We start from the raw sequence: 19,855 nt of genomic DNA on the forward strand, positions 1-19,855 counted from the left end.
CCTGCCGGTCTCCTAATGCCTAATGCTCTTTCCTTTTTCTTTCTAACACTTCAGAAACAGACTGCTTCCAACTTTATCCCTCTGCTTCTATAAGCTAGCACTGAGGTTTTATCTGTGTGGAGCTAGAGTAACACCTCTTTACAATTAATTTCTTTAACTGATTTAATTAAACCAGAGCAAATTCTTGGGTGGACATTCTTCCATCTCTTTGAGCAGATTCGCTTTAGTTAAGCAGTTTCAACTGATACGTGCATGCACAAAAGACTGTGTGCGAAATTGTTGCATCTTTCCTATGTAGACGAACTATTCTTTGCTTCCTGCCCTCTTATAGTATCAACAGTAGATTTCATCTCTGCGTGCCTATTTGCCCGCTTACTTGTAGGTTTTTCTGTCTGTGCATTGCTGTACAGTAATACCAATGCTTCCACTGCAGCAGCCAGCAAGTTCTGGGTGTGAGATGGAGGTTGGGGCTCCCTCTTGCTTCACAGTCTCCTGTTCCCCAGAATGAGCTAGGTGCAGCCTGATGTTTCGACTGAAACTGGAACATCACACTATTGCGTCTGTTTCCTACCTTTCTTTCCCCAACTAAAAACCACAGGCAGAGTCTGCTGATGTGTGTACAACAGAAGCGTGGTGGGTGCCCCTGGCAGTGGGTGTCTCCTCCGTAGTTCTGCAGCGGGGCTGCGGCGGGGCAGCAGCTGTGTCAGCTGCGGGGAACCACGCTGCACAGGCGGCTGCGTGACCCGCCTCGGTGCAGGGCGCAGGCAGGTGGATCTGGTGCCGCCTCCAGCCAAGGCCGGAGCTGGTTTCCTTCCATCTTGTGGGCGCAGCTGGCTCTCGCCGAGACTGGCTTGCAGGGTTAGTGCCTGGTAGCTGAACGAACGAGCTTGCTTCCCTCTGAGGGGCTCCCTAACTTGCTTTGGCCACAGACCAAATGGCTTTGGTTTATCCTCTTTAACGTTTCGGACTGTAGAGCTCTGACATTTAGGCAGAGCTTGGCTGTGGCCTGGGATCACAGGAGGGTCCTAGGGGCTGCCGGTGACAGCAAGGGCTTGGGGCAAATGCTGCTGGTAGCTGGCTTCACAGCGAGAGCACAAGGCAGCACCCTGCCCTGTGGGAAGGGAAGGGGGCAGGGAAAGGCTCAGTCTGCCTGTCAGATAAATCTTCGTCTGTTTACTTAAATCCTCAGTGTTTCTTCATTTGTTTGTTTAAGAGTTTCCCTGCCAAAAAAGAGCAAAAGGAAGGAGGGAAGCTGCCTCTGCTGGCCACCCCTCCTCAGCCAGGATGGGTCTGGGGCGCTCCAAGAGCAGGACTAGGGGCCAGAGCACCCTGCCTCCCCCAGGTAAGATGAAGGGATCTGCCTCTGGAGGGGCCATGTTCTGTCTTCTGAGCAAACACTTGGCCCTTGTAAAGGAGGATGCGTGTTAGGGACTTCAGTGAGCCCACTTCTTGCCCCAGGGCTGGCATGAAGAACTTGTCATCCCTTCTAACACCTACTGTACCTACAAAGGCTCTTCAGTGCCTCTCTCCCCTCTTTGCCCTCACCCCTTTGGTAGAGATTGTTGCCTCCAGAGTTAAGTGTTGTCAGCTTTCAGGTACTGGTGACGTTTGTTTGAATCAGCAGACAGAGACCCAAAAAGTGGGGGCTTCCTGCCTGAGTGTTGGATTTCCGCGTAACTGTCTGCAACAGAGGGACTTGGAAGCATCTTGCCTACCCTTACCTTTTTATAGACACCCATAAAATATACCAGGTATAACAAATATTCCTTCACATGCTAGTGCGTGCTTTCACTGAAACTGGCATACTTTCCTTGTCCCCACACAAGTATTAGGCAAACCTGTATATTTTGCTGTAGCTATGCTTGTGCAAGTCTTGTGTACAGATATATTCATGCACGCTCTGACTCTTTCCAAGTTTGGTTATATTAAACTAAGTTCTGCCTTGATTTGTAGAGAAAGACAGAAATATTTATTTATTCATGTGTGTGTGCGCACACATGCGTATGTGAAACTCCAAAAACATTCTCAACAATCTACATGCTTTTTCTGTTTGGAATAGGTACAAGCTGCTCATTGACTTTCAGAGAAGTCTTTAAAGTTCATGTTCCCCTTGAAGATGATGTGAGATTTTATTGGCATGTTTGAAAGCTTCAGTCTTCTATGCAGATTGCATGCAGATTGAGGTGGGGGGAGAGGGAGATATTTGGTTATAGCTCCTCTCCTTCCCTTTCTCCAAGAGCTGCTTCTTTAAAAGGGCTTCCCATGGTCTTCAAAAAAGGCACCTGCAGGTTTGTGAACACAATTTTGTGCTCGTGTGCAACAGCCCAGAAGTTGTCACAGCAAAACTTGGCTGTGACACAAGCAGCTGATGCACTCTGTATGTACCATGTAGCAGGATTGTTGGTTCAGAACCTTACTTCTTGGAAAGGGCTTGTGCAGAACTGTGAAGGAAATTTTAGAGGTCAAGTGAAGGTCTTAGCTTTAAGCATTTGGTCCACACTCTCTTGTTCACTGTGTCATAATACTTCTCTCTTGCTTTGTGTTATTATACCCAATGCCCAGTGAAAATATTTTTTCCAGGAAGTCTCAAGGCATTTATTATCTATTAGCTAGTTGTTATCTGTTAATGGCTGGTTTCTATCTTAGCTCCCATACCTGAGCAACATGGACAGTACCAAAAGCTGGCTCAATTAATTTTTTCTCCATTGTGTGAATGTTTTTTCCCCTTTGGTGTCTGTGTTCTGTCAAAATTTCTACTTCTGGCCTCTTGTCCTGTTACAGGGAGGAGGATGTGTTAGAATAACTCTTGCTAGTCTTCTAAGAGAGCTAGGAGTCTCTAGTCCTGCCACCCGGTCAGAGGCATGCCCTATTTTCTCCACAGTAGGTTTCGCTAAAGCTGCAGCAGCACATGTGTAGTTCCCCCTTCCTGGCCTATGGACTCCCCTGAAAGTGGGCTCCTATGGGCATCTCGGCCATACTCATACCCAGGGACTCGACCACTGCTCTTCTATGCCAAAATCGTGCTCAGTTCCCAATTTGATTCTCTAATCCAGAGGTATAAAGATGGCCTTATTTAACAGACCTATTTCCCTAGCAAGTCTCCAGGTCTTTCTTAATGTCATTATGCCTTAGGAAGCCAGTGTTGAGCATTGATCCTTGCAAGCTTTAAGTTATGTCCAGTATGTGTTGTGCGTCATAACAGCTGCTTTTCCTCTGTACCGGTAAGCATCAGAATTCTGAATTTCCTTCTGTCTGGGTGTAGGAGGCATTGTGCTACTGGAGTAAATATCCTCCCAGAGACAGACATGCTTACTGCATCTGTGCGCAGCTGAGCGAGCTATGAGGAGTATTTCGCTGGGCACGTGCACCAGCTCTGCACACCTGATGGTGTGGCACAGGGATGACGCTGGCTGCCCTACGCCGACTGCTCTGCATTCTGGTCTTCACAGCTCCCTGTGAGATGGCTGCTTGACTAAAGAGGAGTTAAGTTTGGAGCTGATAAGAGCTTGTAAGAAAGATTCCTGCAAATGAAATGAATGCCTACCACAGTATAAAAACTGTTCCTTGTAGGTCTGAGACATAAGGAGAGGTGTAACCCAAAGTATTATTTTCCTAGTAATCTCTGAGAATACCCTTGCTAGACTGTCTGTGAGAAGCACTTGGATGAATAGCGATGATTATCTTTCTGAGCCACTGTGATGGCTATTACCTGCATTTTCGGCCAACACTGATAATCTGCTGTTTTTATTTCTGTCCTTATTGGCCCTCCTGGCTCCAGCAAGGACAGGTCTCCATGTCCAGGCTGGACTAGGCACGTTTGGTTAATGACATCTAAAAACCAGGACGATTGGAAGCAGCAGCAGAACCATCTGGTCTCCCATTCTGTGTCCTAGAATACCTTGAATGCTGCTTGTTTATGTTTGAGGCGATTGAACTTTTGCTGTCTCTATTGCTTTAAAGTCTTGAGTTGTTTGGAGAGGAGAAAGCAGTGCTCCTCTGTTGGAGTTTGGGCTGGTGCCAAGGGATACTCCTGCTGTGGGTGCCTACCTTGGTGGGTGCTGCAGAAGACTTCGTAGTGTGCTGAAAAGTGGATATCCAGTGTCGTATGTAAAAAAAGAAGGCAGTGTAGTTTTGTGGCTATGTGTGTAACTGTAGGGTCCAGCACTCACAAAAAAATGCTGTTACAAGAGTACGCTTGATGTAATCAAAGTATAATAGCAGCAACAACTGCCCAGTTTTTGTCCTGATGTTAGAACCTTGCTAGGTGTCCGCTGCTTTCTGTGGCTCACCAACTGCAGGGGCTGGATGCAGAGCTGCAGATGCAGAGCTGCAGTGTCACCAGTTGCGAGGGCTTGGAATGAATGCAATAGCGAGGCTTTGATTTGTTCAACTTGCAGCTTCTCCCATGACTTAGTCCTTCTTTTATGAAGTGCAGTCAGAGTTCCACAGAGAGCAGGCAAGTTCCAGCAAGAGCTTTCAAGCAGTGAGTCGTGTTGTTCACGTCCCCCGTCGTCCCCCGCCCCGGAAACACGGTCATGTAAATATCCCGTGTGCTGTGGGCAGAGCTCCAGTGAGAACAAACCTCTGGGCTCCAAGGTCGGATTAGGAGCGTGTTCAGATAATGACATCTGAAAACAGGATGGCTGGGAGCTGCAGCAGAGCAACGAGGGGCTTTGAAAGAGAGAGGAGTCTAATCCTCTCTGCTAATAACGAGGCAGCTGCTGCCAATGCATCAGGCTTGGCAAGCGCTGCTTTGCTGCTCCTGGTTCCCTGACGGGTGGCAGACGCAAACACCCAGCTGCTTCAAGATGGTAGGGTTTTCTTTGGGTGAGACAAGAACTTTGACATTGCTCTTCCCCCATCCCCAACAGCACTTTGGCAGGACAGGCATCAGCGCAGTGTTTCATGCCAGGCCAGCGCCTAGGAGCAGTTCACCTGGCACTGCAGAGGCTGTGACCGAGGCTAAGAGAGGATGGATACGCAGACACCCAAATACCTGCCATTGGTGCAGAACCAGTTGCATTTCCAGGGCAGTCAAGCCCGGCCTTATCAGGAAGGCAGCTGGACGTGTGCTGGTCTGTGGGCAGCCCTTGTGCCTCGCCAGTGAAAGAACAACTTTGGGCAGGGTGGAGGGTGTGGGGGTCAACACAGAGGCAGCTTTTGTGCAGTGATGTCTTGATAGATGTACAAATTTCCACAAGGACCGCTAGGATGTGTGCTTGCAGTGGTCTTCCGTTGAGGGGTGAGTGCTCGGGGGCATGTCGTTACCTGGCAGATACCACAAGGGCAATTGCTTTAGAGCACATGAAGTGCTGTGAACACACACTTTTTTTTTCCCCCTTTCTTTTTTCCTTTTTTTTTTCCCCCCTTCCCTTCCCCACCAAAGTAACTTGCTTACTTCCTTGTAAAATGGCATCTACTGCCTGTCCCCATCTGCCACGTTCAGAGCAGGGATGCTGGTGATGAAAGCCTGTTCTAGACCCACCTCCGGTGTGGAAGTGCCCAGGCCTGGCATGAGTCTTGGGCAGGAGAATGGTGGGGACAAGCTGTATTGAGCGTGCAGTGGTTTTATCTAATCTACTGTTCCTTTACAGTCAGCACTCACGACTGCTGGGTTGGTTGCACCAAGGCAGTGTTGCGTCGCACTGTGGCCGTCAGCACACCCTCTCGCCTGAAAGACTTTCTCATCCCAGATGGCAGTCGCCATACTTCGCAGGCGCATGGGGTATACAAGTTTCTGCAGGAGGAAAAAGCTACGGAGTGGCCAGGTAAGGAATGCTTTCTTTCAGATCTTTGATGTGTGGCATACAGCTTTATGCGTTCTTGCTAAGTTCTGTCAAAGTATATGGCTTCAACATTGAATTTTAGGGGAGATGATTAGTAGATTTATTAGCCCCCACCCCTGCTGTGCAGACAGGATGCTTCATTCATGTTCCTTGTCTCCCTTTTGTTAAGGGGATAGTCAAACATCTGTTGATTTAGTCGGCTTTGAATGTCATTGTAAGGTTTCAAGTGGGTTAGAGCAAGCACAGTTCCACCATGGATCCCAATCCACCACAGAAGTCAAAATGTGAGCAGTCACATCTCTAATCCCAGGTCCCAGTTTAGCAAATCGTGGAGATGTAAGCATCACTTCTATCAGGGGCCCTGATGAGCACTTCAAATAAAACTACAGGGCTGCTTAAAAAGCTTGAGGCCAGAGTCGATATTAAGAGAACTCTGTTCCTACTGCACTTACCACCTTAGTACCAGTGCTAAAACAGTGGCTGTTAAAATGGGTGCAGGGCCGTTACTAGGGCTGCGGTGCTTTAAACAACCCACACTGCTCCAAGACTTGTTAGCTCTTTAAAAAAAAAAAACACAAAACACCTCCTCAATCAAGAAGACAACTTGATCACTTAAAACTTTGGGGTTTTTTTTCCAGTTTTTATTGAGTGAAAATGTCAAACCTTGCATCAGTCATGCAAAAAAAAAAAATCAAATAAATAAAACACATATATTAAATTTCTAATAGCACTAAATTCAAGTGGAAAAATATTCAGTTCTTAATAACGCAGGTGCTGAAGAGACCAGATTCAAGTAAATCAGAGCACACCATCCTGTTTAGGGTGTTTTTTTTTTTTTCACTTTCTGCATTTTTGTCTCAAAACCTATATATATATCTATATATCTATATATATGTATATACATATAGATATATACACACACACATATATATGTGCATACATATTATTTTTATATTTATATATATACACATACATATTTATAAAACATTAAAAAGAGCATTGGTGGTTCAAGCATTTATTCCCCCCTCCCCCACGGAAAGAAAAAAAAAAAACAACAACAAAACAAAAAAAATTACACATTTAAAATTCAAAATGAGCTAGCAATGGCTTATAGTCCTAGTGTGCAATATGGATATTACAAAAGGCTAGAATCCTCCCTCTTTGTCTTTTTTTTTCATTTTTGTTTTTTAAAGTTTTTTTTTTTTTGCTACATTGGAAAATTTTTTTTAATTTTTTTTTTTTTTCTTTACAAAATTCCTTCCACGCAGACTTTAATCCAGTTGAGTTTGTGGCTAGAATGAACAATCTAGTCAATAGTTTTTATTTTATTTCTTTTTTTTGCTCTTCAGCAGTGAATGGTAGCAGAATCAGGAGGGTCCATCTCAAGGTTTATTTTGTTTGGTTTTTAATCTTGTTTTGTTAAAGTTCCATTTCCTCTCTCCTCTTTCCCCCTCCTCATACAGTTAGTTGAATCTCCCTCTCTTTCTCTGGTCATTCTTTTAAGCACGTTTCTATAGTATTAACAGTCCTACTGATATGATAGCTTGAGGTGACAAACCCACCTCGCTGTAATAGGGACCTTTGTGCTGTTGAGGCCTTTGTTCAGAAAAGCACGTGAGCTTGGGCTTAAACCCGTGCCCGTTCGGAAAGCGTCTGCTTGAAAGTTTTGCTGAATTAAAGCCTTAACATGGCAGAATCAAAAGACGGGTTTAACTTTCTCGACTTGTTGTTGTTGCGAATAGAGACACAGTAAGAGATTCCCAGAAACAAGACCTGGAGAAGGCCGAGTACGACGCGCTCTGGGGTAGGGCCAGCCTGCTGGTGGCCCGGTCTGGAAGGCCAGAGTGGCCACTGTCCTGTGAGGGTATCGGACCTTCTGGGGGGCCAGGCCCTGCTTGGGTGTCGCATTTAGCAGTAGCCTGTTGGGAAAGAGATCTCATTCCCTGTGCCAGCCCCCGGGGAAGAGGTGATAAAAGTTTGGGAGAAAGGCTGAGATGCTAGGGAGAAGTAGGGTGCCTTGGGGGAGAAAATGGTGTGCATAGATAAACCCCGGCCCTTCTGGCACGCTCGGTCACACAGAAGGACATGTGAAACGGCCCCGTTCCAGCGCGGATCCTGGTGCGGTTGCACTGGCCACGCCTGCCTAAAGCTGCCTCCTGGGAGATGTATTACATCCAGCGCCAACCGAAGTGGGCCGGCGTGAGCAGGTAGGTCTTTTACCCCTGTTCTCCACACACTTCTGCTTTCTCCCACTGTTGTGCAGTGATTCAGTCAGTGGAGTCTGGTGAGATACGAAAGGGGAGAGGTAAGAACACTACGTCCCAGCTCCAACAGCAGGGAAACAGCCTGTCTATCCTGAACGGGAACAAGTGGCCCAGGTGAGCCCCGTGCCTTGCCACTGAAACCAGACTCTCTGCTCGCCTTCCGTGCTAACAACGCTCACGGGCAGGTTTCGTGTAAACCTTGCAGGATGTGATGCTGAAGGCAGCAGGCTCGATCCTGCTCCCACAAGTGTCACCGACAGACGTCATGTTGATTTCAGTGGTACAAAACAAACGCATCTGTTCTGCAAGATGCGGCTTGTGTTACATCCAAGGATTCCTCCTGGAGCCCATCACCATACTATCTAAGTAGTTGAATATGGGAAAAATGTACAAGTATAGAACCTGCAGCAAATGCCATTAAAGTAAAATCTTTTTTTGCCCCATCCCACTTCTAGAAATTCCAGGGCCTCATTCCCTCACTCTGCCCCAGGAACGTGAGCTTCGTTATATTCAAGAATTAGGTTGTGCTAGAAAACACACAGTTGAGGGCAGGGGATATACCAAACAAAACAAAACAAACAAAAAAAATAAAACCCTATAAAAATAAAAGCCACACAAATAGCTGATAGAGGAAAAGAACTCCAAAGAATTAAATATACTACAAACTAGTAATAACAATATTTCATTTGTTTTGTTTTCATTTCATCTCTACAAAATTCAAGTTAGAATTCGGAATCGTGCAGCTCCGGTCAGTGCTAGGAGTGTGAAGTCAGCCTCAAACCGTAGCATTAAGGCCCCCCCTCCCCTGCCACCCCCTACAAACAAACACTACATTGAAGGAAAAAAAAAAAAAAAAAAAAAAAGAGAATAAAAAATTGCACACAATTAACCATATCTAAGGGCTATCCAGAAGGCAGGTGACCCCCCCTCATCCCCCTGGCATTGGTGGTTTCTCTTTTGTTCTATATATAGTAATAACCTTTACAGGAAAAATACTGTACAACTCTTTTTTTTTTTTTTTTTTTTTTTTTTGCTTTTCCTTTTGAAACATTATCTGAACATTCTGTCCCCACATTTACACAGCTGAGCTGCTTGTTTATAAATCAGACCTGATCTGCACCAGTTCCTTAGGGAAATAATTAAAAAAAAAAAAAAAAAAAAAAAAAAAAAAAAAAAGCAAGCAACCTAAACTTCTTGAGGCCTTTAGCTGTTCAGGGTGAAAACAAACTATGGGGATCCCTTGGAGCTGAAGTGCTCATGGAATTGAGGGGGCGGGGGAAAGAGGGTGTCTGCATGATGTTAGAAAAAAAAAATTAGTTTTTTTTTAAAAAAAAAAAAGGGACAGACTTCAGACACAAGGAACCTTTTGCTAGGCTGGTATACTTACAAACTGGCATTGAAATAACTATTATCAGAATTAATTCATACGGCTAGTCCTTCCGGAGCCCAGGTGTATGTAGACAAGCCCTCTCTCTCAGACTCAGGCAAGGATTTGGGGTCGAACAGCTACTGTCTCACCTGTCAGAGTCTGGGACAGTATCCTGTAGTGTGTTCCCAGCCTGGGCTAGGAAAAGAGAGCAGGGAAGAGCTGGTAACCAGGGGAAGGCCAAGCTTCTCGAGGTGGCAGGTCTCAACACAATATAGTTGCATCTGCTTATGCAGTGCCCAAGCTATTAGCCCTACTTGGCAAAATTTATGAGCATGGACCCAGAAATGCACTAATTCTTAGCTGGACTATATCCTGGCCTCAGCTAGCACCTCCCCCCATCTTTGAGTTCTCTGTGCTGCGGAGGTTGCAGCAGCCTCATGTTTTGTAGCTGCAAAAACCATGACTGGGCCCATAGCTACACAGGTGCTGCAGAACAGTGTTGCCCCCCCCCCCCCCGCCCCAGTGCTGAGCAAAAGAGATGCCCAGTCTGAGCAGGACATCCCACAGTGGGATCCTGAATGTTTGCCTGCCTCCTCTTCCCTCTTCAGTGGTGCCTCCACCCTCTCCCAGAAGTCACCAGAGATCCGTATCAGTCCATGCAGAAAGACAGACTTGCCCATCCCCAGTGAAAGGCTGGGGACGTGGGCTTGGGGACTGGGGACATACCTGTCATTGTACGACTGCTTGGGTCGGAGAGCAAGTAGTATTTTCAAGGCTGCTTTAATGGCTGGGACGCTCTTCTGTGAGCACGGTGCTCCGTGTGCTGCACCGTGGCACAGAGTGTCAGCTCACACCCTCCTGAGATGGGGATACTGAAGCACCACAAAAACGCCTCGCCCTCAACAGAGAGGAAGCAGCTGAGGGTTGGGATGAGATGGAACTGGATGGGAGATTAACCCCAGTCCTCCAGTGTGACAGACCCTTGAACTGCCCGCTGTGTTCTTCCCAAGTTACTTCAGCTAAACCCCTACAGGCAGAACAGCAGGGATGAGGAGAGGTGTCCTACAGAGAAGGTGTAGACTGAGGAAGTTTTACAATATAAATAGCATTCAAAATTATTATCATTAATAGTAAAAAGGATCTGGAAGAACAGAGGAGTGTCCCATTCCCACCCCTGCTCATTCATTAATGCGTCCTCATTTATGTGACAATAAATACCCACTCCCACCCTTGCTGTCTGATGCCATTCATTTAATGCTGGAGAAAGAAGGGGGGAGGGGTGGAGAGAGAGAGAGCGCGCACCCCTCACCCCCTCCTTCCCACTGGCAAAAGCTGAACTAGTTGTCTTTGTGACACCAATTCCTCGAATTTTATATATGTGTGTGTGTGTGTACATTATATATATAGAGAGAGACACACACACAAATATATATTTCTAAAATTCATTACCTGTTGTTCCCACCCACCCCCCTCCAAGAAGTGGAGATTATTATTAATATCGTACAACTGAAAACATGGAAAAATAAAACCCAGAAAGAAAAATGGGGGGATAGAGCCCCACCCATAACAAAGGGTCCCCAGATGGGCACAGGCCCCACGCACCGTGCAGGGAGCAAGGAAAAGCAGCTGGTACCCCCCAAGGTTCATGTCCGTACAAAAGGGTATTTTTTGCTGCATCCTGCCCCCATGTTCTGTGATCTGCAGAATGAAGTGATGCAGCACCAGTCCTGCTGCGAGCCTGTCTCTCTTATGGGGCCTGTGGAGGAGCATGGGTTTCCTTCCTTCCTCTCTCTCTCGCGTGTGTGGCACGGAGTTTTTTTTTTTACTTGCCATCCCATCTTTGTTCTTGCCTCATATGGGGTCCTCTTAGTAATTCTGTGTAAGAGCAAAACCAAACCACTGCCGCTGTTGTCTCTAAGATTAAGGAGAAGCTGCTGGAGCAACGGTAGAGGCTGGGGCAGCAGCTGGAGCTGGAGCAGGAGTTGGGGCAGGAGTAAGTGCTGGCTCGCCTTGTGGCCTGGAAGCATCACCGTGGTCTGTGGAAGAAGCAGCCTCCTCTGGTTCTCCATCTTCTTTAGTGGCCAGGCCCTCAGGGTCAGGCAGGGATTCTTCAGAATCTGTGTTCAGGTCTTCTTCTTCATCATCCTCCTCATCGTCGTCATCATCATCCTCCTCTTCATCATCCTCCTCTTCTTCATTCATCTCCTCCTCATCATCCTCTTCATCCTCTTGGGAAGAGTCATCCTCATCCTCCACATCACCAGAGCCAGATGCCGCCGCCCCCCTCTCCTGAGGTGCGGTCCCGGCTCTGCTCGGTGATGGACCTTCAGTGACTTCTGACTGCTTCTTGCTGAGGTCCAGGGAATCATTGAGGCCCACACCAGCCGCATTCTGCAGGAAGAAGAGGGAGCTGTTGTTGTCAGTGCTGAGGTTGAGGGAACTGTCCAGGTTGATGGAAGAGTTCTGGATGTCATACTCGAGAGTGGAGTGGGCAAGGCCTTCAGGGCCAGGAGAGATGGCAGGAAGCTCCCCTCGCTCCTGCTTCTCATGTTTGCGCTTGTGCGAGTCCATCTGTGACATGCCCACCACTGTGTGTTTGCAGCCAGGATAGGTGCAGTGGAAGTGGGAGCACTTGAGTTTGTACTTGCAGTCAGGCACTTCGCAGTCCACGCTGGAGCTGAACTGGCAGAAGCCCGCAGCACTGATGACGTCCTGCTTGCCGTGGTGCTTACGGTGGGCTGTCACCTTCGTGCTGTCAGTGCAGCGGAAGCCACAACGCAGACAGTGGAAGTGTGTGCTATTGCCAGAGAACTGACAGTCTGGGAAGTTGCAACTCAGAGAAGACTTGAAGCGTTTGAAATCATCCAATACCAGGTTGTCAACACGATCATGATGCTGGGCGTGCTTATACATGTGGGTACGGCCACAGAACTTGTAGCCACAATTCTCCCGCGTGCAGTGGTAGTGGGTAACCTTGAGAGAGAATTGGCAGCTGGAGTCCTTGCAGTCCTCGTAGAGGTCATAGCGCCGAAATCCCTCCAGCATCATCCCTTCATCCAGCATCTTGCGTGAAGACGCGGTCTTGCGGCGCTTGCCAAATGGGGACATGTCCTCAATAATCCAGAAACGCTTTTTGGCCCCCGAGGCAGTTGGCATAGTGATGGTATTCCCTGAGGAGAAAAAACGAAGAGTGGTGTTGCTGACAGCCAGGTCTCTCTTCGTCTCCTAACCATCCTGGCAAGCTCCGTACTTGCCAAGACACAGTGCTGCAACTGTTCCCACCCAGCAGCTCATCCCTCAAGCTCTAAGTAAGCCTGAACTTGGGCTGATCGTGGGCTGGCTGATGCCTGCACGGACATTTTCAGCATATCCCACCTTGCCTCTAATTGCCGCTCTTGTATATTGATACTGTCCAAATGCTAACTAACTGTTGCTTCTCTGTTTTGCTCACAGTTTCTCCTGCTGTTTAGTTAATCTCTAGTTCTATTTTCCTCAAATCAGACTTAAATACAGAGGAGCTGGCTTGTTCCAATCCAAGGACTGAGGTATTTTACTGTAGTTCACTGGGGCTGAAGTGGTAAAAGAGTTTAAGCATGCTAAAAACTGGTACATGTATACCGTTTTCCCCTATCCCAGACTCCTGTAATAGACTACAATTGCCAAGGACAGGCAGGAAGTGAAGGAAGATCCCATGCGTGATTAAAACTGCAAGGGGGGGGAATTTATAGAAATAGGATGGACTTTGGCCAGGAGACTGCAACATCCCTCACTGTAATGAGCCTACATATTACGATGAGTGCACTTAGAAAGACAGATGGACAGATGTTCAATGGGGCTAATTCTCATCATCACTAGCCAGTGGACTCAGAGAGAAAATACCAGTTCTACAGCTTTCCCTTGGGTCTCAAAAATCACATGATGCCCCTAGTAAATAAAAAGCCCTCATCTATCTTCCACTTTCATTCACAGGGCCAACATAACTGGCTAGTGCTCATGTCCCCTAGGATCAGGCTGACATCAAGGACTCGACCTCATTATATCTATTAACTTTTTTTTTCTTCTCTGCTTGCTATTTCCAGAATCAAACCACAATCTCCAGTATCAACATGCAGCACAGACAAGGTTGGAGGCAAGAATTCCTCACCAGGTGCAGAATTGTGAGTGTAATTGGAAATTATAGCTTGCAACTAAAACATACTTTTTTTTTTTGCCTCTTTTCACGCTCAAACTGCCATCCTCTTAAAAAGAGGCATGATTTGTGACATTCAGTGCCTGGGGCCTGAGAATCCAGAGCAGCTTGCATCCTTGTCTAGGAGACTGAAGAAACAGTCATCTGTTTGACTGTTGCAGAATTATTTTTTTTTCTGGCTGATAAGCAGGTATTAAAAGTGATGAATGCTATTTTTGCCATATCTGGCCCTTCAAATGACAACCCTTTAAGAGAAGGTGGTGATCATTGACGGAAGCCTCCAAAAGTTAAACTGGCACTGTATTGAAAGATACAAGTCAATGGGAATGGTAGCAGCAACCTAATCTCCCGCATTGTTCGCATGCCTGGGCTACAGAGATTGCAGGACAAGCAAAGAACAAAAGGTTTTTCCACACCCATTCGTTACATGGCACTTTCGCTCAGACTGCGAATAAGGACACCAGCTTGGGGCATCCATGGTGAGACCATCTTAGTGACATGTAGCTGGTGGAAACTGCACGTTAAGGCTGATTTAACCAGCTACCAATGAAAGAATAACTTTCTGTCACTGTAGATTTTAAATTAGCAAGCTCTTAGCTATAGAATCTGTGACCAATTACTCTCTGCTCCCCCCCAAACATCTGGCATTGTAAAATCTCATTCTCCGCTTCCAGGCGACTAGCGTAAGTGCATCGTTGCCTGGACAAATCGCTGCTATCCAGATCAACTCCTTACTCCTCCTTTTGAAAAAAATTACAGCCAAACCATCAAGTCTTTCATCATTAGTATGACTGCTCATCTTGTCTGCCTTCAGACAGGAATACGGGATAAGCCATCTTAGGGGAAAGACTCTGGATGGGAAATCTGGGAAATAAGTAGAATTTAACTTTTACCTGTTTTAAACTCAGTGTATGTGCCCAGCTTTTACAACAGTTCAAACAGATGTGCTTAAAACTTCAGTTAAACTGATTTTGTTTTCTCATACAGGCAAAGTTCTCATACAGAGCAGGGTATGAAAAGGAGATGATAACCTGGTACACTCTCCTCCTTTAGCCACTAGACAACATTCAGTCCCTAGCACCCAGTTGAAGATACAAGCCTCAACAGATGTAATCCCAATGGTAAGTGCATGCCATAAGCTTGTCTTTTCAACTACTAATAATGTAAACATTCACGAAACTATACAAAGGTAAAAAGAAGAGAAACTTAAAAATACGTAATTAGAGGAAAGCACAGCACAAGGTTAAGATGTTTCAGGTTGCATGCAAATCAGTTAAAAAAAAAAAAAGGAAGCAAAAATATAGTTTCTTGTGAATTTTATTCATTGGAACACACTCCTCAGGACAAGGCAAGCATCCTTCTCCTGCCAAAAACCATGAGAAAAACCTGTGAACTTCCAAGTGGAGTTGGTCCTTCAGCCGTACTCCCAACCATTTACCTTGGATTTGCACACTACTAAAACTGGCAGGAAGAATGACTGGGACATTTGTAGGCTGCCAGAATCTTCTTAAGTGTGAACCTTAAGCACAAATATGCCTTTAATTAACTAGAAAAGAGCTGGGAGTTGGGAAAAGAAGCCAAAACTGAGACACACCCTAAAAAACATTCCCAGCTGGAATGAGAATCTCCAGCCTGAGACATCTCTGATCTTAGTCACACATGGGAAACATGGCAGCTTAAAACTAAAAATCTAGATGTATTTTCTGCAGCTGTTAAGAGCAGATGTAAATAACAGCGAGTGTGAGAAACAGCCTGAGCTGGCTGATGATGTCATCGTAGTGACACTGACTGTACATCACTCTGTTACTGGTGCTGGGGAAAGCAGCCCTGAATTTTATGGCTTCATATATGAACAGGAAGCAGTGAAGCTTACAAGATCTATAAAAATATGGGAACTGGGAACCTTGTCAGGCATTTACCTGCTGAGATGTGTGCAGCAGACTATGGTAGGCACTGGGTTGGGTGGCCTGGAAGATCTAAACAAGAATTCCAAGTCCCATTAGTGCTACATGAGCAAAAGTTTGCTTAGTGGTCACCCTGCTGTTATCAAGAGGCTGAAAGCGCATTTTAACTATGGATTTTGTTAGATTTTTCTCATAGTTTGGAATTGGTGGAAATTGCTTTCGGGTATCCAAAAATGATTTGCTGTGGTTTTGGTTACCCGTCTTAGCTGTGGTTACTGCGTCAGCAGACAAAAGGAGTAGGCATGGCCGGGCCCTTGGATAAAGTTAAATAAGACACAGAGTGACGTATGCTGTTTTACTGACCCAAAGGTGCAGAGAAAAAAATGTGGCCAGGGTGAGTGGGGAAGGAGATGGCACAGGACACTAAGAGAGAAAGCAAAGAAGTGTTACCTGCTGCATCCTGAACTAAGGGAACGTCACTTTTTACTGGAGTTGGAGTGGCAATGATGGGCGAAAACCCAGTGGTGCTGGCGGCAGGCATGACAATGCCTCTGCTGGATCCAAGAGTGGCACTGAGCAGAGAGTATGAGAGACAAGATGGAGAGAAAAGATAGGGGAGGGTGGGAAGGGGAGACCTAAGCAGGGCTTGTGAGAAAGATGGAGGCAGAGATGGTGGTTGAGGTTGTGGTGCATTGTGGGTAGCATCATCGGCAGCAGCAGTGGCAGTAGAAGGAACCAGGCAGCCTGGAGAATGTGGAGAGAAAAAAAGCAGAAAAAAAAGGAAAAAAACCAAACCAAAACAACAAAACCAAAACAAAAAAACAAACCAAAACAACAACAACAACAAAAAAAAAAACACAAAAAACAAAAGAACTGAAATGAGAACCCAAGAGCAGAAGCAATATGATGAAAATGGAAAATACATTCACAAATGTATGAAACAGAACTATAACAGAGAAGAAACGGAAGGTGAGGAACTGACAGCATCAGGAAGAGGAAGGTTGTCTCTGCAGAAGGTAAGGTGGCTTTAGTGGCATGGGGGAAGAGCCACAGGCTTTCATGCAGAAATTCCTGCTTATTTGGTCCTTGTTCATCTATACGGTGCCAGCTTGTGCCAACTAACAGCTCTAAGGGCGGTCTTACGCTTTGGGCGGGTGGAGTTGCTCGCTACCTGGATAGCAGTGGGGCGTCATTTCCTAGGAAGTGTGACTTGGGCCAGACGGCGTAGTGACAAAGGAGAGAGTGCCAGGAACCACTGTCCCACCAGAACTCTTTGGAGGAGCTTTAATGTTATGGGGCAACCACGGTCATGACCCAGCAGTGTTCATACAACATACGGTTAGATGTGCTATATGATAACCTTCATCTGACTGGTGTAGGAAAGAAAAGTAGGAAAATGTGTATGAAATTAAAGCAAACTCAGTGAGGCAGCCTATCTAGAACGTAACACTTAACCCTGGGAAGGACAGCCAAGACATCCTTGGATCACCACTAAATGATAACAGAATTCATGACTGTTACTTAAACGCCTGTGACTACTGAAAAGATAACCATGTAATACAGGGCAATGGGAGATGGCTACACGTTATCCTGGCAAACAGGAAACAATGGCAGAAACTTGCTTCCAAAGAGAGGGGATGATGGAGGTCTCCTCCGTGCAACACTGCACAAAGTGGAACAAGAGTTTTTTGCATGAGGAAGGGAGCTCAGTGAGCTGCTTTTATATGTTGATTTTTAAGATGTGGTAGGTTTTTTTCCCCCTGTGTATATAATATTTGCTATTGTAGAGTCTTTCTGTACCTCAACAGTATAGGAAAGTGCCTGAGTTCAGATGCTGCACAAGGAAATACAAAAAGGTATCAGGGGAAATGCCAAGTACAGAACAGGCCCACAACTTTTTTTTTTTTTTTTTAAAATGGGTTGTTAAATTAGATCCAACTCGAAGACACAGGATAAAAACCTCTCTTCAGGGGAGAAAAAAGATACGCTGTTAGTTCATGGATGCTTGAGGTGCACATTTTGATGGATCTCTTCACACAAATGATGGCGGGAGCTAGGTTAGTACGAGGCACTATTGTGAAGCTGGTAGAGTTTGTATTTTAAGGTGCAATTGCCCTTTGGCCTCTCTTCATGAGTTTGTCTCCCAAGAGAGCAGGCAACTGATGATCCATTTCACCCCCCCTGCTTCTCTCTTACCTGCTGATGTACTTTCATTGCCCACTGGAGTGCTGGAGCAGCTGCGGTCCATATTGGAAGATTCAGAGGAGATACCCCCAGGGCTACAGCCAGTGTAATCCATGTACTCATCTGTTTCAGTGTCCATCATGCTCGGGGGTCCCTGAAAGGAAGCTGGGGTTCCTGATGAGGCTGGGCTGGGTGCCATGCTGCCAACCTGGGGGACATTTTCATTTCTTGGAGTGTGGCCAATAACCTGCAGCAATAAAACAGGACGGGGACTTTCACACCAAAAGCAAGATGCCAAGACCAAAACCATCTGTCTGCACGTTTATTTCTCTCTGCCACAGTTCATGAGGGATAGCTGGAACATGCTCGCGAGTGGAACCCATGGCACTGTGGCTAGGAGCGTGAATCTTCCTTCACTGGGAGCTCAGAGCATTAAACTTGGCACACGTATCCTGGTATGTGAACTGTGATGTGCTCAGAGGCTGGGAGTGTTAATCTTGGCACCAGTATCCTGGTGTGTGGATTCTGATGCATTCAAAAACAGGAGGTGTTAATCTTGGCATTACTACCTTGCTGTGTAGGTCCTGCTGCATTTAGAGACTGGAAATATGACTACTGACATGACTGTCCTAGGTGCCTGCATGCTGAGACATTGCAACAGGGGAACACAGACTGAAACCAGTGACGTATGTGTATGCTCTGTTCACATGGAGCTGCTGTGGCCTGGCATGGCGTGGTCTTCTCTGGAGAGTTACATGGGTAGGTACCCAGAAGCAATGTATATCCGAACGCACCACTAAGTGCCTGCTGAGCACTAAGGAATGGGGAAAACTGGACTTAGTACGTTCAGACGCAGAAAGGCAGTGGCAGTACAGCAATCTGGTTAGCTTGGCCACATGCCCTGATTTGTGGTTTCATCCTTGTTTTGTTGTTCGCTGGACTGCTCCACGCGCTAAGCACAGCAATAGAGTAAGACTAGCACTGTATGCTCCCAGGATTGCTCAGGCCACGATTACTACTCCTCCACTGCTGAAGTGAGGTAGGATTGCCAGTGAAAGGAGATGGAGGTCAAAACTACCATTTTCTGCTTAGCATGTACTAAAATTCTTAGGGCTAGACTCAGCATGTACTAAAAGAGTGGTGAAGACAAATCTGTTTCTTAAATCTCTCCTAAGTTTGAGTCTTGTACCTAAGCTTTTCATATTCAGAACAAAAGCTATCACAGCAGTAACACCAGTTCCTTGGCATCTGTGAACTCATTAAATCCAACAGCAGTAAACTTGAACAATTAACTTATTGACAGTACTTAATAACTAATAGGGACCTCTCGTTCCCATGTTGTAGAATGAAAGGGGGTTCCCATCTTGCTTCAACAGATGGCCCCCTTTTGTTTTTCATATACCAGAAGATGTCCTTAGGGTCAGATCAGTCACAGGCACTTAAATAAAGCTAGCTTGTTTCATCTCCCAAGCAAACGGAAGTTAAAGCAACGAAGGAGTATGAAGAACAAGCAGGAGGTTGCAGGACTGCTGCCATTCTGAGCAGCAGCTCAGTGCTGCAGTTGAAACTCTTCAATTTATTCATGAAACAGACAAACCTCAGCTGCCAGTTGCTCTCAGTTACGTGTTAGAAAAGAAGCAACTGCATCACTCTGCTGCTTCCTGAGAAAGGACAAGGAGTGCCCCAAACTAACTCCAAATCAATAAGGGAAGAGAAATTTTGAGACTGGTATTTCTCCCATCCTAGGTGGAAGCAGCAAATAATTCTTTATGTGCAAAGGAAATGTTTGCTTTAACCATCACGTTCAATTCTTCCACATCCTAAGCACTTTATTTTAATAAGCCAATTGGTGTATATTGAGAGAGCAAGGAAGGAGTGCAAGTTGTAAATATGAGTATTTTGGTGTTATCCTTCTCAATTTTTTTTCTCCATAATTCACAAGGAAAAGCTGTTTACACTAAGTAATGCTTTGATTATGCTTCATCATCTTTCCTCGTATTGTAGAAGTCCAACCAGGTAAAGCTAGCTTGGGTGAACTCGCATATCCCAGTTGCATCCCCCAATGCAGACATATATCCTGAAGAATTTGGGTGCAAGTGTCTTGGCACTAAAGCAGTTCTGCAGCAAGCAACCAAAAGGACCGACACTACATGCGGATC

The 19,855-nt window shown here is 46.0% G+C and overlaps 2 protein-coding genes across 2 annotated transcripts in view; one reads left to right on the top strand and one right to left on the bottom strand.

Annotated features, from left to right (window-relative positions):
• Nucleotides 1–10,137, top strand: part of PEX14 (peroxisomal biogenesis factor 14) — a 93,982-nt gene extending 83,845 nt beyond the window's left edge. The window contains exons 9-10 of the mRNA XM_075172462.1: nt 5,595–5,768; nt 7,866–10,137. Of these exons, the coding sequence (XP_075028563.1) occupies nt 5,595–5,768; nt 7,866–7,989 (298 nt within the window). The 3' untranslated portion in view covers nt 7,990–10,137. The remainder of the gene's footprint in view (nt 1–5,594; nt 5,769–7,865) is intronic.
• A 767-nt stretch (nt 10,138–10,904) lies between these two features.
• Nucleotides 10,905–19,855, bottom strand: part of CASZ1 (castor zinc finger 1) — a 66,753-nt gene continuing 57,802 nt past the window's right edge. The window contains exons 20-22 of the mRNA XM_075171908.1: nt 17,709–17,943; nt 15,963–16,256; nt 10,905–12,589 (exon numbers count right to left, since the gene is read on the bottom strand). Coding sequence (XP_075028009.1) covers nt 11,340–12,589; nt 15,963–16,256; nt 17,709–17,943 — 1,779 coding nt within the window. The 3' untranslated portion in view covers nt 10,905–11,339. The remainder of the gene's footprint in view (nt 12,590–15,962; nt 16,257–17,708; nt 17,944–19,855) is intronic.

This window comes from Calonectris borealis, chromosome 23 (genome assembly GCF_964195595.1).
Source record: "Calonectris borealis chromosome 23, bCalBor7.hap1.2, whole genome shotgun sequence".
Lineage (NCBI taxonomy): Eukaryota > Metazoa > Chordata > Aves > Procellariiformes > Procellariidae > Calonectris > Calonectris borealis.